This window comes from Melopsittacus undulatus, chromosome 2 (genome assembly GCF_012275295.1).
Source record: "Melopsittacus undulatus isolate bMelUnd1 chromosome 2, bMelUnd1.mat.Z, whole genome shotgun sequence".
Classification (NCBI taxonomy): domain Eukaryota; kingdom Metazoa; phylum Chordata; class Aves; order Psittaciformes; family Psittaculidae; genus Melopsittacus; species Melopsittacus undulatus.
The window spans coordinates 110,794,532-110,819,943 of NC_047528.1; the positions used below are offsets into that span (position 1 = coordinate 110,794,532).

The 25,412-nt window shown below is 45.2% G+C and overlaps 1 protein-coding gene across 1 annotated transcript in view; it reads left to right on the forward strand.

Moving 5' to 3' along the window:
- The first annotated feature begins 449 nt into the window (after positions 1 to 449).
- GAP43 (growth associated protein 43) overlaps positions 450 to 25,412 on the forward strand; it is a 50,299-nt gene continuing 25,336 nt past the window's right edge. Inside the window, exon 1 of the mRNA XM_034060046.1 lies at positions 450 to 550. Within this exon, the coding sequence (XP_033915937.1) occupies positions 521 to 550 (30 nt within the window). The 5' untranslated portion in view covers positions 450 to 520. The remainder of the gene's footprint in view (positions 551 to 25,412) is intronic.

The window sequence follows — 25,412 nt, forward strand, 5'->3', positions numbered from 1 at the left end:
CCGGGATGTGTGTGTGTGTGCGTGCCTGGGTCCCCTCCTCACCCTGCATGTCCCAGTCACACCCCCCAACCCCCCGCAGGCTGCAGTGTCCCCTCTCCTCTGTGCGGTGGGGAAGTCGTTGGGTAATTGGGTCCAGATTGGAGGTTTTAATTATTCATGAGGCTGGCAAGGGACTTGGGGGGGGGGGGGGGGGTGATGGGGAGGTGGGGGTGGGGTGGGGAGGTGACGAGTCAGGGAGAGCTGGAACAATTCTGGGAAGGGTAGGGAGGGAGGGAAGGAGGGAGGGAGGGAGGCAGCGTGTGCATGTGTGATGAGCAATAGCTGTGGACCTTACAGTTGCCGCTAACTGCCCTGGTGTGTGTGTGAGTGAGTGTATGTGTGTGTGAGCGAGAGAGAGGAGAGACAGAGAGAGGGAGGGAGGGAGGGAGCGGAGAGGGTGGGGGGGAGAGATAAGAGGCAGAAGAGGAAAAGGAGAGAGGAGAAGGAAGGAAGAAGAAGGAAGGAAGGGGACAATACGATCATGCTGTGCTGTATGAGAAGAACAAAACAGGTAGAGGCGAAGATTCCTTTTTGTGTGTTTCTTAAGGCATCTCCCGGTTGGCCGTGGGGTGCGTGGCTGCCTGAGCATGCGAGGGGCTGGGGCAGGGGCTGGGGTAAGGGCTGGGGGAGGAAATTCCAGCTGCTTTCAGCAGACAGGCGTCTCTTTTGCGATCCTTCAGCATCTTGCGACTGAAGGCTCCTTTCACACCCTGCAACGTGACTGTTCTGCCTTTTCGGGGCTGGTGATGTGGGGAAGGGGGGTGGCCTACGTCCACATTTGGGGAGCTACCAGGATCCCCCCTCTATTCTTCTTATTTCTTAATAGTGGGCACTTGTATTGCCTGAGGTTTTCTGTCTGTGGGTTCTGAGGGTGTGGATGCTGGGGGGGGGGGGGGGGGGGGGGGCGGCTGGCAGGAAACGTGATGAGATCTGGCTCTACCTTGGAGATAAAGGAAGCAATTCTTCATCTTATGCCAAAACCAAGGAAAGGATGCCCTGTGAGCCTTGATCCCTGGTCAGCACACTCGCTATTGCTCCTGGCTCCGATGAATGGGAGATGCTTTATGTGCATGTGCTCGCAGCACAGGTGCATTCCTGTTTTGTGTTACAACAATCCAAGCAAGAATTAACCCGAAGCTTTCATTTCCAACCTATGCTATAGTGAAACATGCGATTAATTCCTAACAACAGCATTAGCCAGGGGAGGGGGAGAGTCACCCCCTTTGCCATACCCTTCGTAGTACAACCAGTTAGACAACTGTGCACCAGCTGGTAAAGAGACAGAGGACCACGCCTCTGTTAGCTCCGAACTCGGGTGGGATAAGTGCAGCTCTGGTGTGAACCTGTTGGAAACCGGTTCATTCTCTTTAATGGTACCACCTGGCTTTTGCTGTGAGGGAATTGGGGTGATGACAGGGTTTGGGTGGTGGCTAATGTTCAGTGCCACATGTTTTATATGCAAAATGATCATGAAATTGATAAAAAGCTACTTGGATCATTCCTCCCTCTCCCTTCCCCCTTTTATTCTGTGTGAAAACCCAAACCTGCTCCTGATTAAGAGAGCCTATTTTGGCTGAACCTCTTGGACTTCCTTGGGAGGATGCTGGATTTATGCAGTTGGAACTTTGAGGCAGGAATATCTTTGTAAGGCATTTTGGCAACTTCCCCAGATTGCAGATCTGTGGATAGTGACAAGGAGCTTTGATTCTTGTTCTGAGCGCAAAACTTAGGTACAACACAGTATTGGTTACTTTCTCTATGTGTACGTGTCTGTATCTCTTACAATATAGCACTGCAGTATGCTGGAGCAATAGCCTAACACAGATGTGAGTAACTCCAGTAGAACAACACTGCGTTGAAAGAAACCCCAGGTTAAAGTGTGTTTCTGAATGGAGACGTGTGTGTTAGCAAACGAAGGAGCGATTCTGTACAATACTGGGGAGGGGCAGGTGAGCAGGATGGAATGAGCTCCTGCGTCATCCTCTGGTTTTTCCCCCATGCAGGTCTTTCAGATGCTTTACAATTAACGATACACAAAATCAGGAGGGAGGTGGGGATGGCTGGAGGATGGGGGGGGACAACACGTTGCAGCCAGCCAGCAAAGCACGTTCCTCTGGCAGATATGGGATGAAAGAGCAGAGGAGGAGATGGAAAGGCAGACAGGGAGGCAGTGACAGAGCAGTGGGTGGAGGTGCACAGCACATTTTAAACCAAGTAGGGAGCTCTGGGATTCTTCAGTCAGAAGAGAGCTATTGGGAAAGGGGGATGATTTACCCCATGCCACCACAGGTTGAGCATCAGAGCTCCTGAATCTGTTCTTTACACCCTCGTGGGGTTTACTCCTGTTGTTCTGTATTCTGACACATGTAGAACTGCATGGCATGCGGGTCTCTCGGTCGCACTCTCTTCCCACTCCGCACGTTAATCCACCGCATGGTACACACCCCTTTGCGTGTGCATGTGCAGCACGCATCCCCCCTTGCTCGCATCGGTACTACACATACATGCACACACAGGCACTGCTTCACACATGCTTCCTGATCCTTACTGCAGCCGTGCAACCTGAGTGTGCCAGCCCGTGTGTGGATGCTGCTTGGGCTCAGAGCCCCAACTCCTGCTCCTGTACCTGAACACACAGCCCAGTCACCAAGCTGGCTGCATAGCAGTTGGCTCAGCAAAGCTGGGGATATACCAGAGGAAGCTTGAATTTGGAGAGGATAAAAGGACCTCGGTTTTAAGCTTGTGCTCTTTCTCTGTCCCCACCCAGACCTTTCACAGAGAGAGAAGGATAGAATGGGCTCTTCAGCACAGGCAGGAGTTCCCTTCCCAAAATACAGACAGCTCTACTCGAGTTATTTTGCAGGGGAAGCCCCTGGTATCCCGCCTTTCTGGCAGCTAAACAGCAAAATGTGGTAATTGCAGGCTTGGGTGTGGAAGGAACCTCTTCACATTGGTGTCTAGGTGTGCCTGTGTGCGTCTGTCCTCCCACCCCTCAAAGAGATGCGTTCACACTCTCAATACCTTGCAGATTATGTGGGTGAGATGCCAACGTGAAGAATGAAGTAACTGACTGTGCCCACCCATGAGAGATGTAGATAGCTTGGTGGTGTCATTTCTGCCTACAGCTGATTGCAGCTCTGAATCTGGACCCACAAAATGCTCAGCTAAAAGGTGCAGAACCGAAAGGCTGGGTCAGAATTGGGTTTATTGGATGTACTGGCAGTGAGAGATGCAGTCGGCAATACGCAGGGCTGGGTCGCTAGATAGGTGGCTAGAGATGCAAGTGTTGCATGCACCGCATACTAGAACAGATGGACGTTATGGGGGCATGTGCTCAGTATTGGATTGCATGAGTGATTAAACAATAACCCGCAAGCAGGTTTCCCACTTGTGGGTGAGATGAGTCCCATTCATCACCAGCCATATCCGACGGCTTCCCTCCTGCTCCGTCCTCTCCTCCTCATGCCAGCGGCTGCAAAGGTTTGAACCTGCCACACCCAGCAAATCAAAGCAGGGGAAGAGGCAGTCTGCGTTTCTTTCCCCTTCCACACGAGCAGCATGAATAAACAGGGCTGTACCTCTGAAGATGTGGTTTAATGCAAGCAGGGAAGGAGGAGAAAGCATTAGGGAACTATTGTAGCGATTACAGGCAGCCAGTGAGGTGTCTTGTCATGCCAGGAACTGCAGAGGTGTGCAGGAAGGAGGAAATGGAGAAAGAGAGAGGGAAGATGCACACAGAGTTAAAGGTTTTCCTCGCCTCAGGATATTAAAATGTCTCAGACCTCATTCAGTATAACTTCATTATGCTGCACAATCCAGATGCTTCAAAACTTGAGAGCCATACCTTTAAACAGGGAGAGAGGAAAAGGGGTGTTTTAAAGGAAAGGTGTCCATCCACACCCCTCCTCCCTCCACTTGCCAGCGTGGCGTAAATCACCACAGACCATTGACTGGAGGGCAGAGGCACTTCATCTGCACCTCGGGAGTCTCGCTGCTGCCTCCGTCTTTCCTAAAGGCACCCAGTGCTTTTTGTGCTTCTTCCAGTAAGCAATTGCTGCTGCATGGAAGTTTAATTACCCCAGGTCCTTGCTCGTGCTCTTCCTGCAGCCATACCCTTGGGGTTTCTCCTGAGAACCGTGTCTCCAGAGAAACACCCATCTCCCCATCCTCCTCTGCTGCCTTTGCAGCCTATTAGAGACATTGATTTCTCCTAGATCACATAATGTAACTGTTCTTAATGGCACAGACAAGCCCCCTCCTAGGGAACTAATTGCAGGCAGAGTTTCCAGGAGGAGAAGGACAATGGTAATGCTTAGTGGGAAAGAAACCAGTCTGTTGATCTAAATTGCCTATTGTCACTTGCTCCTGAATGAGAGTCCCAGTAAAAAACTCTGTCAGGCAGCACTCACTAGTATGCAGAGACATCCCTGGTGAGAGGGATGCACTGAATCTCATATCTGCTGGGTACCAGGTGCAGCCGAAGGAACCAACATGTATTGTCTAGGGCTTGTCCTGGCCCAGTGCTGAGGAAGGCCAAATGATCTCAGAGCTGCTTTTGCCTCAGGGTAAGAAAACGGGCTCTAGCTCCAGGTTCTGCTCATGCCCATGCATGAGAGGATGGCCATTGCTTGGGGATGAGGGATGAGAGGGACCCATTCTCCAGGCTTTGACTGACTTAAAAGGAGAAAGCTCAAAGAGGTTTCACCTGAAGTCTGCTCTCATTTCAGGCCAGCTGATTCTGTGGTGCCACCCCAGGATCTAGTAGCCATATTTCCCTCTTCCCTTTTCCCAGAGAGCAGGAATTCCCCACTGCTGCCAGCTACCAAGTTGCAAGGTCTTCTTGTGCTATTGGGAAGGTGAACTGGGTCCTTTGCCTGTTGCAGATGAAAGGAGGCTGATGGTCTTACATGACGTACATGTGGGATGTGTATACCTGCTGGAGGTATGTGCTCCTCTCAATGACCCCCATCTGCTCCACATGCAGAGGACATGGGGTATGAGGGGGCTCTGCCTACTGTGTACCAAGCAGGCATGCATATGCCTAGGGATTGGTGTTTTAACAGGTAAACCAGCAGGCATAGTCTGAAGTTTCCCTCTGCTTCTGGCTGAGACAGTATGAAGCAGAAGCACCACATGTATATAACTTGAGACCTCTGCATGCTCCCAGTAGGCTGGTGCTGCATTACTGGCTGCCACTTGTTCATTCCATGAGTTGCATGGACTACCTTCTCTCCCCCTCTTCTGATGTCCCCTCCTCCTGCACGTAAATGACTAGCATCTCTTTCATTGCATTGGGCTTCTTCCCTTCAAAAGGAGGGCTTTATTTGGATTTGAAAATGAATGATAACTCTGATGACAGTTCCAGGCTAGAGACATGAGGATGGGAAACCTTTTGGTGGCAGATCTCTGTGTTAATGCCTCTTGGAAGTCACTATGTAACTCCCCTATTTGCTACGAGTCTGACAAGTCTTAGCGATAGATTTGGCAGCAGTCCCTACCTGGCTGCATCTGCATTTTGAAGACCCAGTGTTCACCTTTAAGGAAGCAACCATAGCCCAGTCAGAGCCCATAGGAGAGGTCAATCATCCAGAAAGGCCCAGTGGAAGCTGCACATGCTTTGCTGGTGAACATACTAGAATACCTTGCTGTGGGAATACCAGAGCAGGTATGTGATTGAAACACCTTTCAGCATCTGAAGTCCAAAGCCGAAGTCTGGAATCCATCCACATTCATTTACTCTGTAATTCTAAGTTCTTCCTGAGCACACCGGGAGGTGACATGTAGCCTCAGAGCTCTGATGGCCTCATATGGAGAAGGTGTTTATATTTCCTTAGGGCTCTCTCTATCACCTGCCGAGCGTGTGTGTAAAACTCCATGGCTTTTCATGGTTGCCAGCACCACAGGCCAGTAGTTAGTGGGTAGGAATTGTTTTCAGGAGAGCTGGTTTCTCTTCTTAGCAGTGCTATTAACCTGCTTTCTGACTTGAACTAAGCACAGTTTCTCTGCCTGTCATGGCTGCCTCTGCAAGATGCTGCTTCAATCTGGAATCTAAAAGTGTGTGAAATAGAAAGGATTCATATGCCCTCAGGTGAGAGGTGCTTTAGAAAAGAGAAGCATTGCTTTACCCATCCTCAGTCACTCCTGCAGCGCTGGGATGTTTATTAGCCACTTGAGTTCCTTTAACAGAAAACATTGATTTTCTTCCCAGACACAGGCTTTATTACTATGGGCCCGAGCCTGAGAGTAGGTCTACAACTGAAGTTTTCTCCCAGCTATCCACCACTTTGCTAACTCCTCCCCTAACATCATAATAATCCAGCCTGTAGCAACCTACAATATGTGTATGGGTTGTAATGAAAAGAGTGGTTTGTTTTTACTATGACAAGAGGAATTTGGAGTTATGGAGTTATGCTGATCCTGCTCTCTCTGCCTGTTACTCATTTTGTCTCCTTTGCCCATCTGTTCTGCTCCTCGCCTTCCTCCTGCTCCCTTGACCATCCAATCCTGCTGATGCTGCTTCTCTCCTTCAGCTGGGTACCAACCCTCTTTTGGGCTGTGCTTCTTGGGGACTCCTGCCAGCAGCATCAGCCACTACCCCTGGGGTCTGACTCCTTTCACCTTTCCTGGTGCTGGTGTCAGATGGGAAGCTGGAAAACTATATGGGTTCTTCCTTTGTACTTCCAGTTGCTTTTGTGACTTCCTCAGTTCTCCTCCACTTGGGCAGCTGTTGCACATGTGCACCTGTAGACTGAGACAGCAAAGTGGTGCATCCTCACCTATCACCTGTGGCTGTTAGCAAAGGTAAAAGGTTGCCGAGCCTTAACTGGGGAAGAGTATGGCTGCTACAGGAGTGATGGATGTGGTATAGACTAGTATCACCATTCCTGCTTTCTTGAGTGGCAGATTGTGCTTCAGCCATTTTGTTGGTCCAATAGAGGATGTCATGAGCCTGCCTTCCTCCCACTGGGGTTGCTTGGCTTCGATGCCTTGAAAGGGGAGCCAGGATGTACTTATATTCATTTGAATTATAACCAGTAAATGTCAGTCCCATTCATTACTCATGTTCTGAAATTTCTTGAATTAATTCCAGCCATAATTCCAGGATATCTCTATTTATAGAGAGCTGGGACATCTCACAGTATTTAAACATTCTCTTAGTAGGAGTGCACCTTTCTGTAAGGGCTGGGGAATAGCAAAGCTAATGGGCCATAAGAGAATCCTTCTCACATGGTTTGAATGCACCGAAAATTTAGTGATGCAGGGGAATGTGCTTGGATGTGAACCTAGCTCTGAAGCTAGTTTTATTCTACTCTTCCCATAATTGCCTGAGAGTGAAATTGTGGTCTCGGGAACTTCAGGGTGTTTTTATGAATGGGGGTGGTTTCTAACAATGGGTGAGGTCTAATTTATAGTTTCAATTACTCTTGTAATTGTTAAGACTATTATCATTCGGCATCCGGTTCATCAGACTATTGAATGGTGTCTAATCCATTTCTTTTATTAATAGTATCCAATGACCTTATAAATCTGCAATGTTAAGTACTCAAGGGCAGGCAGGTTGGGGCAGCATGGTACCATGCTTTGCTCTTTTGCACAAGATGCCAGCCATTTATATAAGTCCAAATTGAAACCAGCAAGAGGTAAACCACAATGGTTTTCAACTGACCATTGTTCTCCTTGTATCATCCTTTCTTCTGCCTGCTTTAGCAGTAAGATATTCAGTGGTGGATTTATAAACAGTGATGGGGAACTAAGGCAAAGGGGCTGTTAGAAGCTGGGCCAAAAGGAGGGACACTCAAGAGGGACACTTCAGCATAGGTTGGAGAGCTACACTGAAATGGTGTTTCTGTTCCACAGAACTGGGGGCACCTTTCTTAGGGTCAAGGCTTTCATTCCTAGCTTGTTATACTAGCTTGGAGTAGTCAGGCTGGCAGCTTGCAAAGACCTGGATTGCACAGGCTGAGTTGGGATCTGTCAGAATAGACACTTTGCCTGATCAAAGAGGAAAACCAGTGGTTTTAACCCTTTTGTTTCCCATGTAAGAGCCAGAGAAGCTTCAAGCCCTACACAGAGTTTTGAGGACAGACACAATTGGTATTTGATATTTGCCATTAAGATTGCAGTCAAAAGCATGATAAGGATGCAACCAGTCCCACCTAAAGCACAGGATCTTGTAAATGGCCTTTCCTTAAACTCCAGTCAGAATAGCAGCCGAAATAGATTAAATCCTAAAGAAAGGACAAATGGAAGAAGGAAAAAAGATCCCCACCCCCAATAACTGAAGAACTGAAGCTGAGAACTCCATGAGGTAAATGGAAAGCAGATAACTTCCAGAGGATAGTTAGCAAAGTTAATATGTGAATCAATACCTGAAGCTCCCTCTTACTTGATAAAACTACATATGCAGCAAAAAGAACCCTCTATTATGATGCTAGTGTACAAGACTCTGTGGAAGACAAAATAATGGACAAATTAATGCAAAATGAGCCCTAATGACTTACAGGAACTTTTAGCAACTCTTCCTTTAAAGGTTCAGTTAATTCTTGCTTGTGGTCTTTGTTTTCTTCATATGATTTCACAGTTCAGGAAGAAATACCATAAGACAATGCGTTATCTTGTAGAATTCCATTACTTTTAATTAGGGTATGACTGACAAGGAGTCTGAAAAGTATCACAGTATTTTACCATTGCTCTGAGCTGAGAAATAAAGGGTTGTTGGAAGTTGAGCTACCTTCTTGGAGGTGCCTGTCATAGGCTGTAGAACTTCCTTCCTTTCTAACTGTGGAGGTGCCTAACGTCACCTGTAAAGTCCCCTAAACATTTAAAGGCTGCTTTTTGGCATGCCTAGGTGATCCTTAGGTTGGTTCACAAGCAATGGCCAGCTCAATACTTCCTAATCAGCTAAGCTACCATGGGATCCATAAACCAAGTGTTTTTCCAGTTGCTTTCCCTGTGCAGCCAAAAGAGGTGAATTTGTCACAGCACACAGGTCAAGTGTCTGCACAGAATGCATCCAAGAGGAAGGGAATGTACTAGCTTCCTTTTATCTGGAAACATTCTGATTTGAGTATTTACCCAGATATGTGATGAATATATATATATCTTTACCCCTAAAAAACAATTAATAGGAGCCACAAAGGAGGAAGGGCAGGATCTGGGGAAAGGGCAGAACAAGTCACAATGTACTGGTGTCAGAACAGGGTTGTTTCAAATCATCCTAGCTTATTTACAAAGCTTATGGAAGCAATCTCTGTACCATGAGCTTTGACTGCTTTGAAGACTCATGAGGGCTGGATGAGGTGTCAGAAGGCTGAATAAGAACAAGGAGAAGATAAGAAATTGCAGACTACTTCATTTCTGGGGAAAAAAAATGGTGGAAATAATCAAATAAAGATGATTAGGAGCCAGCACAGATCTGTCAAAAATAGATCATGTCAAACTAATTTAGCTTTCTTCTATAACGAGCCTCGTGGGTACAGGGGAAGTAGTTGTCATACCTTGTCATTTGTAAGGATTTTGACATTATCTCACAGGCTTTTATCATAACTGAACCAAAGAAACATGGTCCAAAGGAAAACATTGCAGCATTGATGCAGAACTGGTGTAGATAATCCTACTCAATGGTTTTCTACCTAAACAGAAGATTCTATCGAGTGAATTGCCACAGGTTTGAGCTGTGTCCTGTTGGTGTTTTGTGTTTCCATTAAATACATTGTACTTTACATTTTAGTTTCAACCTGATGGCTGTCTAGAGAAAGTGCTTTCTGAACTCTGCAGGTGGCATAAACCAGGTATAGGCTGGTGGAAATTACTGGAATTCAAGACAAACTTGTCAAGCTGAGGACCTGGTTTGAACAGCATTATAGCGAATGTTAAGTGCTCCCCATGGGAATGATTAATGGAGCCAAGAGGTCAGCTAGCTGTCTTTCAGAAGGGGAGACAGTCCCTGGAGGACCAGAAGTTCAGTGTTAGTCTAGAACATCATTCTGATGTCAAAATGGAAAATGTCCTCTTACATTTGTTGTGCAAATGGGAGTATAGTCTGTAAGACACATGTAATAAGCCTTCAGCTCTGATGAGCACATGTAAGTCTCAGCTGAAATGGCATGCCTTAGTCATGTACTGAATGTCATGCCTTAGTCTCGTACTGTGCTCTAAGGAAGTGTGGTCCAGTGAGATAGAGTGGAGACTGGGATAGTGAGAATTGCTGGAGGTCAAAGGAAAGGCTGAAATAATTAGGGTTGCTTAACATAAAAGGAATAAGACTGAGAGGGGTCAGATGCTAGTGTGGCAACTGCAAGAAATGGGAATAATCTGTTCTTCCTGCCCAAGGGGGATAAAACAAGTAGTGGTCTTTAATGGGATGTCAGAGTGATTCAGACTAGAGTTTAGGAAGAGTCTAAAAGGATTGTGATGGCACTGGAATAGATTGAGGAAACTATAGCAGCTTCAATCACTGTAGGGCTGTAGGATGTACTTCTGGAGCAGAGGATGGACTAAGTAGTCTCTTGTATGCTCTTAACACTATTTTGTGTGATTAATATCAAATATTCACTGAAGCAGGAACTGGACCCAGTTTGTCCTCTTGAAGATGAGTACTTAACCAGTACTCTACAAAGCTATATTTACTTCTGTGCTCTCTCTTAAATAAGCCTTGTACTTATTTAATTCTTCCATGAAAAAAGCCTAAGAGCTTAAGCAGGAAAACCTAGGAGCAGCTTACTCTAAACAGTCTTCTGTGGGAGGAAACTGAGACTTGAGATCTTTTCAGATACAGGAGACAACATCTCCCATAATTCAGGGAAGCTAGTGTCTCCACTGAGATACTAGGTGAGTAACTACCTACTGCATGCTGTCAGAGAGGAACCTCAGTTGTCTCCTTCTGGGCAGGGGTTCAGAGCTTGGAGTCCAGAACAGAAGATGCCTCTTTGATAATCAGAACAAGATGCCCAAACCCAAAGGGTTTAGATGGTGCTCTGTCTTTGGTAAATGCAGGTTCAAAAGGCATTTATTTAGTGTATTGTGATGTTGAGGTGCCTAGTTTGCCCCATGTTTTCTAGTGGACTTAAGACTATGGTTTCTGCAAGGCATCTCACCTTCTTCCTATACTTAGCTCCAGCATCCATCTTCCCAACACAGACATCTGCTGGAACTCCACACTGAGGTTCCTTTATCATCATACTCAGGAGAGAATTATTACAAGGGATTTATCAGTTGGTGGTTTCTTCTACCTACCTCACAAGAACTGTCTCAGCGCATTTATATGGCAGTCACTCAGAAATTCCCAACTGGAGTACTGTATCCCTACCAGCACTCACCTTCAGTGCTTAATCCCCTCTGCTCCCATTATGATGTGTCCCAGCGGTTTCTGGGAATACTTGAATAAAACATGCTGGGATATAATATTCACCTTCACTGGATATATTTTCATGCAGCAGAAGAGCTATTGCTGCATCAGAATATAGAAGAACTAAAGCTGACCCATGGTATTTTCCATTATCATGTGCTGAGTCCATACAGCTCTCAGGAAGATATCTTTTGTTTGGTTATTCCAAAGCCTTTACACAACACAAAAGGGGGAACAAGACACCCTGCCTATAGTAAGGATTACCCAACTTTTGGGGGATGAGATAAATTGTAATAGTCAAAGGCAGTCTTTTCAACTGAGTCAAATTTTGCTGAGCTTTCCCTGTTTGGACAGGAATTTTCTTGGTAGGGGTCTTCTTCAAATAGATGCTGTGGGGGTTTAATTTGTTATTTGACTGTATCTGTTGAGATCAGAGGAATAAAGCTTTGAGTGGAAAGAGTTTAACGCCATTTAATAAGCAACGGTTGTACCTTTGTAATGTAAGGAAAGAGAATGCCACTTCAATTTCAAATGATGAAATTTCCTATTTTCTTCCTTTTTAGTTTATGTATTTAAAAGAAGAGATTGAACACTTCTGTTAAGCATACATTGAATTTTCAAAGTCAAACACTTAAAATACAGAATTAATTAAGAGTTGCCTGTTCATTTTTAGTTTATCTTCTTTCATGTATAAGCAGAATGATGTGGTCCTTAATTGTAAGATCAAATGCTGGTATATTTTCAATAGGATCTCTGTCATTCATTGCACAGAATGGAATATACTTAGGGACTGAATGAGTTTTGCCATAAACGAAGGTGTTTTCTATAGGTCTCCTATTTCATTTACTGCCAGTGATGAAGGTTATGTATTGAATTAGGCAGGGGACTGTTCAAAACCAGAAGAATGGTCTCATGTTTTGGCAATTGAATGCTGCCTTGAAGAATTAGGCTTTTTCCTGCCTTTTGCCATGAGTTCCTATGTGATATGAAAAAGCCACGTAAATGAGGTTTTCCATGGGTGGCCACTAATTGGTGTGTTCTCATTTTCTGGGTTCGCAGCCTGAGCCACCTGGGGTCTGACTTGCACAAGCGCAGAGCTGGTGTTGAATGGAGTTCTGCTCTCAATGCACACAGAGCTGGGAAATGCTAATCTAAGGCATTGCAAATTAGGGACCAAAAATTAGTGGGTGCTCTGGCCATTGGGACCTTAGCCTCTTTGTGTCTGATTTCACTGCCTGTAAAATAGAGATAACAACCCCACCTACTTCCCTGGCAGAACATCCATAAAGACTCCTGAAGCATGTTATGGCCAAATAACACCATGAGGAAATAGTATTCCGCGTTCAGTGGTGGGTTTGAATGATGTGTGGCAAGTAAGGCACTTTGCCATGCCTGAAATTAGGATAATGGAAAATACCAAGTCGCTACCCACTCAGTGAGCTCTGTCTATCCTTTATAGTAACTGGAGTGCGGGAGACTTGCAATAAAAAGGAGATACGATAAAGGCTATTATAAGGCATATACAAGGAAGTCAAAGCACAAGGTTTCAGAGGTAGTCTCCATTTTATGTTTTCTGCTTCAGCCTTTACCATGAGCCCAGAAAGATACTTGTAAATTGGGCTTTTTATGTAATATGAGTCACACTCCTTTGTACTGGTGACTATGAACAATGGGTTGCAAAAGAATTGGGCATAAAGGGGCCAAATGTGTTATCACTGAAACGACTACTACACTTGTCACTGGTGTCGGAAGATGTCAGCTTAGATCCTTAACAAATCAAGCCTACCACTCTTGTTATTACTCCCTTTGTATGTGAGGAAACTGAGGTACAGAAGAAAGTGGAATTATCAGCTGAAGTCATTCTGCTTGTTTTCTCTACATACAACCAATAGCTTTTAAACCAGTATTCACATGATAAATGAATCTAGAAACAGCAGGAAAAGTACAGATTTGTTCCTCTCTTCTTCCCTTCTTGCTCCTCACCTGGAAGAAACAGCTTGACAAATGCAAATAGTTTGCTTTGTTTGCCAGTTGCTTTGTGCTTGTGGGAGTGCATCTGCCTACAGGATTCCATGGGAGTTTCTCCCAAGGAAGGGCTGAGCTGGAGCATTGAGGGAGCAAGCGGGGCTGTGGTACCATAGGTCCTTATGTCCTGAGCTTGGTGTTGTTCTCTTGAAGGTTAGGCTCTTGGTTGCTGCCTTGAAGGATCTCCAGGTGGGGAGGTTGTGTATGGGAGAGGCAGTCTGGAACATAAGCTCCAGACCAGGATGGGCTTAAGAAAGAGATCGAGGCCTTGAGATTGGGCATAACAGGGAGCCTGAGAAGAGGCAAGAACATGGGTGATGCGGAGTCATACACCAGAGGTTTCTCCCTAGTCTGAACACACTGTTGTTATTGTGGACACTATGAATGTCTGTGTTGCCTTCCTCAAACCTCCTGTGCCCAAAATGGGTCACAGTTTTCTGGCCAAGCACGGCTGGGAATTTTTCCCACCATTGCTCCATATGTTCTCTGCTGATGAACTGGTATGTTGACTCCTAGGCCTCTGTTTCCATGAATTACCTCCAGAAAACAGTTTACTACTCCCAGGGGGGCACAAAGCAGTCTAATATGCTCAAGGGAGAGTTTTTCTTAGCAGAGCCTGAAATGGAAATACAGAAATCCCAGTACAGAGATTGAGAATTCTTGGGGAAATAAAGCAAGAGCATTCTGTAAGCATGGAAAAAGAGTTGTGCCTACATCTGTTGTTCTGAGGTGTCCCAGCATGGAATGACACTGTAAACCCACCAAATCTAATTGTTAGTTATGACTTGAAGCCTATGCCTTATGAGAATACCCTGTCTCCTATTTTGAGGACCTTCTGCTGAGATCGCCCTCCATGACAGCTTAATAGACCTTCCTCCTGCTCCTCTGGAGTTCAACATCTGGCTGTTTGATGCAGAGCTGATGGTCACAAGGTGATCCACAGAGGTACTTCATGGAGGTAGCCAAAAGAGGAGGTCCTGTTGGCAGGTCTGGAGGAAGGATGCTGTCCCTCTGCCAGTTAGAATGGAAGTGGAGAGGCTACAAGTGTAGGGAAGAAAGAGACTTCATTGCAAAGCAAAGGTGTGCTCAAACCTGGTGCATGTTTGGTAGTGGAAATGTAGGTCTTGTGTTGGCATTAGCGATGTGGTGGGGATGCTGTAGTCCCTTCTGCTCCCAGATCAGATGGGGTTTCAACCTACCCCTGGTCAGCCCTTACTTCTGGCTTTGTTACAGAAGAAGTGCACGCTGCTACAGCGCAGGGCTTGCTTTCTTCTCTTTATCTTCTGTGGGTTTGACCTGTCCCTGCAGAGAGCAAAATGTGCTCCTAATTCCTCTGCCTGCTCATATCCAGCCCCATTCAGTTCCATCTTTCGCATGTGAGTCACTGCATCTCAGCTTCACATAGTATCATCAATGCTGATATTCCCAACCTGTAATTTTTCACCTTCTCTCTTGCATACTTGCCTCTCAGCTTTTCTTGCTGTCAGGCGCAGCAGACAACAGAGCGTGCTGAGTACCTCTGAGGATACCATACAGAGCGATTCTGCTGCTTGGGAATCTGTGTGTGAGCAGCACAGAAGTGCCTGGAGAAGCTAATCAGAATTGGAGATGGGCACTGGGTTTAAACAGCACAGGTTTCAAGTACTGGGGTGTAAACAGGAGGCCAGTTTGCTGCCAGTGGCAGTGGAGCAGCATGCAGTTACACAGAGCATAGCAAAGTGCTGAACAGGATTTCTGTCATTCCTCTGCTCCACTTTTACCAATGCCCTGTGCTTCTGCCCTGCAGCAGCCCTGCCATCCCAGCTCTGATGTCTCAGGGTAGCCACTGAGTTACTTGAAAAGTAGGCGAGGATATAACTGATCCTTTGAACAAAGTAGTTCTCTGTTCAGTAGCTTTTTGTACATATTAAATGATTAAATCTTTAGGGGGCTTTTCCCTGATGCAGTAATTGTGCACTCATTAAATTGCCAGATAAAACTTACCTTCTATTAATCTATTTTTGCTAAGAAAAACGTTTCATTTTCCACTGATAATCCTGCTTCGCCTAATTCAAGGATGGCCAACTTGTGGCTTTGAAGCCACAGGCAGGTACTGAGTGATTGAAGCATGACTCCCACAGGGAGGAACATCATATTACAGACAGCACACTGATAATGTTGGGACTGCTTTTACATCAGTATCTCCATGTGGGAGGAAGATCTCAGGGGTAAAAGTTGAATTGTCCCACATTACTGCTCTAGTGGAATGTGTTCCTCCTGCCCATGGCAGGGGGCTGGAACTGGATGAGCTTTAAGGTCACTTCCAACCCAAACCATTCTATGAGTCTATGATTTTATAAACTATATTTATGCTGCAGCTAAACATGTGGTGGTGTATGTGTGAAAAGGACCACAGAGAAACTAAATTAGAAGGAAGTTACTAAGGCTGCTAAGTCAAGTATTAAACAACTAGCCAGTGTTGGAAATGCAGTTGCCAGTGCAACCTGTGGTCTCTTCTAGTCAATGTATTTCCATACACTTCTAATAACAGGAACACATCTGATTTTATTTCCCAAGGAATTTCTACTTCATTTAGGGCCACGGAATGGACAATGTTCACTTAATGAGCAGTTGTTCAATATTTTGTTCTCTCATAATAAGTCAGCGTGTGACCCCATCGTTTCATTCAATAAATACTATTCAAACTGCTCTGAAATCAGAAATGCTCATTTTCTCCTGGGCTTTTTGTCATTCTGAGCACATCCCTAACACTACTTAGTAAATCTTTGCAACACTCATGTGGAGATAACTGAATATGTTACTCTGGTTTTGCAGATGGGCAACTGAAGCACGAAGAGGGGGTTTGGTGAGCAGGACTCCCTATTTTTATGTACTGAATTTGAGGAGGAGAGGACCTGACTTTTATGAGTAGTATTTTATGTTCAATTGCACGTATCTGAAAACATCTCCTGTTACTGTCAGCTGCAGCTCTGAGTCCTCAGCACTGCTCCAAATCAGACTCGAGGTGTCTGAAGGCAGCAAAGATGTAGAACATTCCACAGGAAATCACGCTGTGAAAAGTATGGGCTGGGATGACAAAGGAATTTGGCAGCAGAGGTATGGCAGTGCTGTAGGACAGGTGTCTGTCAGCTGAGATCCTCTGTTCTCTTTCACCAAGCCTCTCCCCTCCTGCATTTTAACTTTTGAACTGCAGAGAATTGGGCCAAGATCTTAATGTAATACCTTTATACCCCTGAGTTTCCTAAGCTCCAAATACCCAATTTCCTACTAACACTTTAAGTCTTCTTTAATCTCCTTTATTTTACTCTTCAGCGGATACTTACAAGCCTAGTTCCAAACAGTGGCAGGGTGGTATCACAAAATTTACAGAACTGTCTTAACAAATCAGATTTATATAGGCAGGAGCCCAGCAGCATTTTCCAAAGAGCCTTGCTGCCTAATTCACACTGCTTTCAATAGGATTAAGGCAAGCAGGCATTTGTCAAGATCCCACCATTCGTTCCTTAAAACCTAGCCCTTTAATTCCTCTTTCAATCAAGTTTTATGTTGAGCCACTGGAGCTGAGGCATAGGAATGTATACTGAAATGTTAATAATTCATGAGTGTTTGTAAAGTGCTGTGAGAATACAATCTAGAAGGCAGGCATCTTGGGGGAATGTGTTATATTTTCTTCAGGCTGCAAAATAATTGCTTCTGCAGCCAAAGCAAAATACAGGTGGAAACCTTTTTCCTCTGCTTTGCACTGAGATCAAAATGTTAGTTACCTGAAAGCCCCAGTAGGTGCTCCAATTCTACACTGAGTACTCTCAGATATTGCTAAGGCTTAGGCAGATCCCAAAACCTTGAGTTAGTGACTGAATTTAGAGAGCACAGAAAGTGTCTGTGGATTCATAACCCATTCTTTCTGGAAGGGATCAAATGAGTCCTGTTGGATTTCATCTGTTTGAAAATATTCTGTATCTAGGCTTCGCTTCTGCTTTCTTTTCAGCAGGATTTAGTGAATTGGTTATGCAAACTAACTTAAGGCAATGGGTTTCTTGCAAATTGCTCACTTACTCCACTGTGTTTATGACACGCAGTTTGTGATAGTTCCACAAGATGATTTCCTGTCTCTGACTGGGGAGAACGAAATAAAGAGATACTGAAAAAAAGAAAAGAAAAAGAAATCCACACTCCTGGGCTAACATTTTAGATACTTCTAAAATCATTCATTGTAATGGAACATGCATGATTTGTGTCTATTTTGGTGGCTGAGGGATCGGTTCATCTGAAAAGTAGAGTACAACTAATGGCATAACCTGGCCACATAAAGTTCAAATTTGCATACCATAATCTTTGCTTCATTTGAGCAGACCTATAATTTGCTTAACTATGTGTTTTATAAAGGACTTATTGTTTTATTGTTAATGGGTCAATAACTTGGACACAGGAAGTCCTGTGACTTCCTGAAGAACCAGGAATTATGTTTTCCTGCAAAGAAATAGCTGTCTTTTAGATGGTGCTAGGAGAAAGCTTTCTGGTTCCCGTAAGTATCTGAACTGTTTTTCCTGTGTAAACCAGTGTGCTGCATGTGCTTTTCCTTGTGTTCAGCACACTCCATTGTCTTGAGTCCTATTGCTTGCTTCATTGCTTCCTTTCCCAGCACCACAAGGGAGATATATTGCAAGGATGTAGAAATAACAACGGTTGTCATCATCATAAATCCTCATGCATTTGGCTCTTCCTTCATCTGGAAGCTCACCATTAGGAGCCAGATGGAAACTCTTGGGGAACCTCTAAAAAGTGTTTGGGATCCTTCCACTCCATCCTTCTCATCCCACCTGCTCCAGCTACCCAACTTTTTGACAACCCCAGCTAACTCCTAAATGTCATGAATAACATTTGGGGGATGCTGACAGGAAATGGAGCAGACTCAGGACTCTGTTCAACAACCTGTGTGGATTGATGTCAAGACACCTGGCCATCCCTAAGGTCCCCTCATCTTTCTTTTCTTCTTTTTTCCCCTAAGTGCTCAGCTATTTCCAGCACCATCTAAGTTCGTGGCTGCAGCTTTTCCTACTGCCTTTGGGAGTGTGATCCGCACATTGATTTATTTTTAGCTGTATTGCTAATTATTATTTTTGTGAGTATAGTGTTTCATTATTCATTAAAGCTGGGGAGACGTTTTAGTCATTCCTCTGTAGAGCGAATGTAAATTCTGTAACCAAAGTAAGATCTCTAAGTAGGGCTGAAGAGAGCTGGGAAGAGTCATCTGGCAAAGAAGGATGGTATGAGAGCTATTATATATGAAGGAGTGTTACTAAGAGAGCGGAAACAAGCTGTTCTCAAGATATATGATATAAGGAGGAAGTTCTTTACTGTGAGGGTGGTGAGGCACTGGAACAGTTTGCCCAGAGAAGTGGTAAATGCTCCATCCCTGGCAGTGTTCAAGGCCAGGCTGGACAGAGCCTTGGGTGATATGGTTTAGTGTGAGGAGTCCCTGCCTATGGCAGGGGGGTTGGAACTGGATGATCTTAAGGTCCTTTCCAACCCAAACCATTCTGTGATTCTATGATTCAACATGGATGAGATGCAGATGGCTGGCTGAAAAACTCTTCAGTTCACCAAAGGTATCAACTGCCAGAGAAACCCAGAGAATCAGCTTTGGGGGTAATGTCCACAAACTGGTTACAAGCAGTGCTCTTGCAGGGTGGGTTAGATGGAGGGAGTCAGCCCTGCTGCAGAGCACAGGGAGAGCCTGGAGGACCCTGGAGTTCTATAATGATTTGCTTTTCAGTGGGTGACAAAGCTGTGCTGTCTGAACTGGCCCTTGGTAACTGCACATTGTCTGGTGTTAGGTCATCTCTGCATACTTCCCAGTGCTTTCTGCCTGGCTTTGCATGGCATCCTGAGGGAAGAAGGTTCCTATTCCAGAGACACACAAGTCCTTCTCAGGATGAAAACTCACTTTCCATATCACATCTGCAGAAGGCTATATAGAAGTGGAATAAGCTTTGTGCACCCTGCCTGCCCACCCATTCCCTCATCCTCACCTTTTCCCTCTCCTTCTCTGCCAGGAGGGCTGCTGCACAAAGCCCTCCACAGGGGGATGTACAGTATGGCTGTGCTGCAGATGCAGCAGATATGGAGTGGTCTAAACTCTGTGCCTGGGGAAGAAGCATTACAATGTGCAGTGCTTTAAGGCTTCCTGACTGAAGAATGGGATAAAGACTTCATGACCAAGATGTTTGAAGCTTATTGAAGCCCCTTTTTAATAACAACTTAAAGATACAACAGGCAGCTTAGGAAAAGCTCTGGGTGACTACTTAAATGTGGCTGTGATCTACTAGCCCTTATAAATGGTGAGTCCAAACACTTGTGGCTTTTTTTCTCCTAGTGCATCTATTCAACATGCTCTTTTTGGCTGGAGGTCTTTATAACATTAAGTTAACAGTGTCCACAAAGGGTCTACAGCAGCATGTACTGCAGGCTTGCCTCCCCTCTCCTGCTTTTTCAATAGGGCTGTATACATTGGAGGAGCAAAGCAGGAAACAAAACGGCTCGAAGCCACATGTGCATTTCCCATAGCTCAGTGCCAGTCTCTAGAATAAGTGATTAAGCCCTGAGGCTACTGGGTCTTGTGTTCAGCTGCCTGTGGCCCCAAAGGATCTTTCCAATCAAAGCCATGTCTGTGCTTTGGTGACAGCCCTACCTGAAGGATGGGAGGGGGGTATAGCACATTATGGAGTGGCAGCTGAAATCACAGCCCTGATTCATCAGTTTTATGGTGCTTGGAAAGCACTGAAGTTATACAAACAGGGCATGGTTTCAAGCAGCCAAGCCCAGGTTCTTGGGTGAAAGAAGCTGTGTCATACAGGTCTTCTCTGGAGAGCTTCTCACGTTCTGATAGACACTTATGCCTCCCCACTGCTATCACTGCCAGCCCAGTGCTCATGGAAATGACAGCTAGGATGGTGCAGTGAGGTGGCATGGCACTGCCAGCACCACTTTCAGCTGTGGCACAGTCAGTCATGCAGACCTGCTCACCTATTTAGCTGCCTGTTTTGGTATCTCCTGCTGTCACACTCTTCAGATGTGGATCAGTAATTTTCTCTCTCCTTTGCACAATCCCTTCCTCTGTATCACATCTTTGTTCTTGTGCCTCTTATTTATTTGCCTCTCTTCCATTCAGTGCCTTGGCTTTGCACAGGTTTTACCTCTTTTGGTTCATTTCTTCCTCCCTCTTTTCTACTTTCATTCCTTTCCCTCTCTGCTTTGAGCTCTATCTTTTCCTTCCCTTAACCTCATACATTACCAGACCTCTCAGTGTCTCTTTTTGCCACCCTGGGTTTCATTCCCACATATGCCCACCTCTGCAGTGGTCAAGCCTGGGGATATTCTGGGTGGGAAAGGTGCAATAGCAGAGCAGCTTTCCAAGGCACTGGGAATTAGTGGCTTGCTTTCCCTAGTTGCTGGGGATGTTTGACTCCAATGAACTTGCAAATGCTTTCTCAGAAGATAAATTGCCCCATTTCCAGTGACAGAAAGTAAAATGTAATAATAATAATTACTAATAATAGCATTAACAACAATAGAGCAAATACAGCCCTGAGCTTACCATCAAGCAGGGAGGGAGTTGATACTTAGCTCTGTCATCACTAGGTTGAGAGATTTCGTGGTGTTTGTTGGCAGCCATTACCAGAATGAGGTACCAGAGGAGACTCAAGGTTAACAGGCAGGTTAAAAAGAAGGTTCAGAGACTGGATGGACTTGGGGCTTGAGCCTGTCATTGTTATCCTGCTGGCTGCAAAAACCCTGGGCAAACCAGCAAGGAGCACAAGCAGATACTGAGCTAGTGACAGGGCCTCAGTCTAGTTGCCCATGGACTGATGGTTCCAGCACAAAATTCCTCATAATTCCTAGGTGCAATAGGGAAAGATCAAGGTGACCACAGAGACCAGCAGTGGAAGGGCTTGCAGAATCCCTGCCTGCAGTTTACTCTGGCTGGGGAGAAGTAGGGATGTTTCCCATAACCTGAGCTGGGTGTAGCTCTGTGTTCCCAAGGAGGGAATGGGGCAGGACCTGCAGGACACAAGATGCTGTTTCTTGTGGAAATGGCTCCAGAGACCTTGCATAAGCCTGGACTTTGGGGAGGTTCTGCGCCAGATCTCAAGGAAGCAAGTCTGGCCCTTGGCTGCAGCAAGAACAGAAGCAAATGTGTCCAGCCCCCATGGGGACGTGTTATTAACCTCTGGAGCCACTAGATGTGTATCACAATTCCTTGAACATTTCTGTGGAGTTCAAAACTAAGCAAGCAGGAAAATAGAGCGAAAAAGAAAAGGAGGAGTGGGAGCGAGATCAATAATTCAGGGTTCCATTACCTGCCCATGGGATTCAGACTCTCAAACTGTCCAAACTGCCCCAAACGGGACCACACAAACCACATAGTGTGAGCCTAGATAAACCTTCTCTTTAGTGCAGTGATATCCAGACTTGTGTTTCTGTCTGAGCCCATCTGCAGCAGAAACCATGTATTTATTGAATGAGCTTTTCTAATCAAAGCATAGTTCAGTGGAAATTTTTCACCTGGTCCCTTTGCTGAATTTCTTCAGCATGGTCTATTTTTGGGAGTGGATGCACACTGTCAGCTTGGATACCTTCCTGCTTCATTTCCAGGCTTTGGTCCCTTGATGCGAACGCCTGCTGGCTGGCTCCTTCTGGAGTGACACAACTATTTCCCTCCCAAATGGAGACTAGGCACAACTGACAGCACAGTATGCACCAGGATCCAACATGAAGCAAAAGCATGGATGTTGATTGTGCTGAACACCCAAGGCCTACAACACAGCCCACACAGACCATGAGCACTCAAGTGCCCTCACATGCTCGGGCCATACCCCAGGATATACACATGCTCTTGACATTAACTATAAAAGCACTGCCTTGGCATACTGCAACCCTGTCCTGCCCCTGAGACTTTGGGTGCTTTGAACGGAATGACGAGGGGTTGGAACTGGATGGTCTTAAAATCCTCTCCAACCCAAACCATTCTATGATTCTATGTAAAGGCAGCACAGGGAGTACTGGGAGCCTTTCTCCTTTTAACCACTGCAGCTTCACGATGTAGAAGGCACCCTGGTTGATCATCAGCTTAGCAGAAGCAGGGTGACAAATAGAAGGGAGAGTCAGAAAGCAGGTGAGGAGAATGTAATGGATTTATTGAGAATGCCTCCTGAAAATAGCTAAATAGGTCTAGCTTAGATTATTTACTACATCTTTTCTGAGTCACTGTACACAAGTAAATAAAATCCATCCATTTGCCTGACATCAGGAGCTGACTCCATTCCAGGCCCATAAAATGGAGGGGAAATTTCCTACATGTGAGAGGATCTTGTAGAGGAAATGGTGGAAACTCCAATGTTACAGGATTTGAAACTGGAAAGCTGAAACCCTGCTGGTTACACTCTGGGGAACCACCGTGCACAAGCCTTCAGAGGGTTGAATTAACCTTTTTTCTCTTAAGGGTGTTTTACTCACTATCACCATACTCATCCTAGGAATAAAAAGGAACTCTGTTTGCTTCCTCTCCTCGCAGGCAGGTTGTGCTGAGAAATGCCATCCTGCAGCCAGGTGTCTTCACACCATTTAACTGGGTTACAAAAAGCTGTTCTCTGTGCTAAATCACTTCCTCACTTCCCAAGGCGTGAATGCCTTTTCTCTCTCTCATGTGTCCATGCTTTACTCCTTCTGGGGAGACAGCTGGTGTAGTTTACTTTGATGCATTCTGCTCCTTAAATGCCTTCTCTGAGACAAATCAGGTCACGTCGAGCTCACAAAAGCATCCAGGTGACTCAATCCTGTGAATCCAATGGGAGTCAGGTGCCTACATTTCTTTGTGACTTTGAGTAACATCAGTAGGAACATGCATTTGCTGTAGTCAAGGTTAGAGTATGGGCTGGGATGCACCTTAACCTCACAAGTACCACAAGTTGATTCAGTGCTAATTCACCTAGCTAACTGAAGGAAAGATTTCCATACCTTAATGCATGTGTCATGAGAAAGGGATGACTTTAGGTCCCTATGTCTTTGCATGGAGAACAAGGGTTGGTTTTTTTATCTTAATAGTTGGGTATCATTGGTTATGAAGTTGGGTTTTGAAGCGGCTTATTGATAACTGTCACTGGTCCTATGGATGTCAAGGCCCTGGCCAATGCTAATGCCTCCTCTGGTAAAAGCTGTGTAAATCCTAAATCTGGAGTTGTGGCACACAGGTTTCAGAATACCAGGAGACAGCAATGTGAATGGAAGGGATGTGGGATTTGGTGTTACGTTAAAGAGGAGCTCCTAGATAAGGACAGAAAGGAGCGGGATATCAGTGATGACTGAGTGTACAGCAGCTGGATCCTGGGATGAACATTAAAGGAGGTTGGTACATGCTGTACATTGATAGGCAGAGAAACACCAGGAAAGGAGATCTATAAGGACAGAGGAGATAAGATAATACTGAAAGACCTTTTAATGGAACAGTCAGTTCTTTCTTGATCTCTCCATCTCAGCATCCCAAATACAAACCTATTTAATTATTTTTCCAAGGATGGGCAATGAGGTACATCACAAGAAACAAGTATGCAAACAACAAGCAAAGACCAAGCAATCAGTCCCCTTCCTTCTTTCTCTTTGCCTGTGTGTGGCTGAAAACATATGGAATATCTGGAAAATATCTAGTTTCTTCATTTTTCCTTTCCTGATGTACCAGTAAGTGGGACATTTAGAAGGGCCTGAAGGCTATAGTAACACTGTCTTCATTCTTTGCCATATTTTGACCCCTCTGTAAGCTGTGGGCTTGGAGATGGAAGGTGGAAAGGTTGCCAGAGATCAGAAGTCTTCTTAGGGTCATGGCTTCATGCCATTTCTATCTTCCTGGTACCTAAAACCTAACTTGTAAACACTGATGTCGTATCTCTTACTCTGCACTGTGTGACAGCAAAGGGAAGTCTCATAGGAGCTGTCTGCCTGGGAAAGGGATGTCCTAGAAACCTGGAGGTGTGGCAGACAAGCAGATGGAGATGGTGAGGGGATCATCCCTCTAGAACTGGAAAGATGTTGTGGGCTGTGTAGACAGAGACATCAAAGCTTAGCAGTGTGTTCATGAAGGCAAAGCTTTGCACACTGGCTTCAATGGGGATGTGGAGATGCTCCTGAATACATATGTCCATTTATACATCCATATAGCTATGTACCCACCCACCTCAGTGATTTCAACTCTTCTGCCATGGAAGAGTCTGTGATTTGTTCCACAATAAATGAAACAGAGGATATTTGCTGCGTGTAAAATGACAATACATTGAATACAGACTCACAATATCATGAATATGGCAATGCTAATGACTAGCATGAATTTACTTTACACATAAATGTGTAAATGAAGGGGGGGGGGGTGATGAAATACTAGTATATAAAACTTAATCTTACCAGATCTGATTCTTGGCTGGGAGCCCTGGTTTCTGTACAAACACTAGTAATAATTGTCACTTGATTCCAGCCACAGTACTCCAGCCAAGATGTCATACACGCATGGCAGATAGATAAGACAGGCAGATTTCTTGTTTTCCACTAAGATGCTTTTGAATACACCCTGGCAGGGCTGACTCACCCTTTTAGCTTTCCAAGGAAGATAAATCGCTTTCTAGGAGCTTCACTATATATACAGGTTATTTTTGAGCAGCTTCCTTAATTAAAGCTTATCTAATGTGTGCATAATCCACAGATGAAGAGCCTTTGTCTGTGTGAGCATAAGTTTGCCTCTGAAACAATCTGTTTCTCACCCAGCCCATTGTTATACAACATGACACACATACTGAAAGGATACCATGTCCTACCCCAGAAGTAGATGCAGGCCAGTAGCCTGAAGTCATTTCAAATGCTTCAGTGAGGAAGGACTGAATAGAAATGGGGCTGCTGAGGGCCACAGTTGGCACAGACAAACTATTAGTACATTTCTTTCATCCATGATCTTAAACTC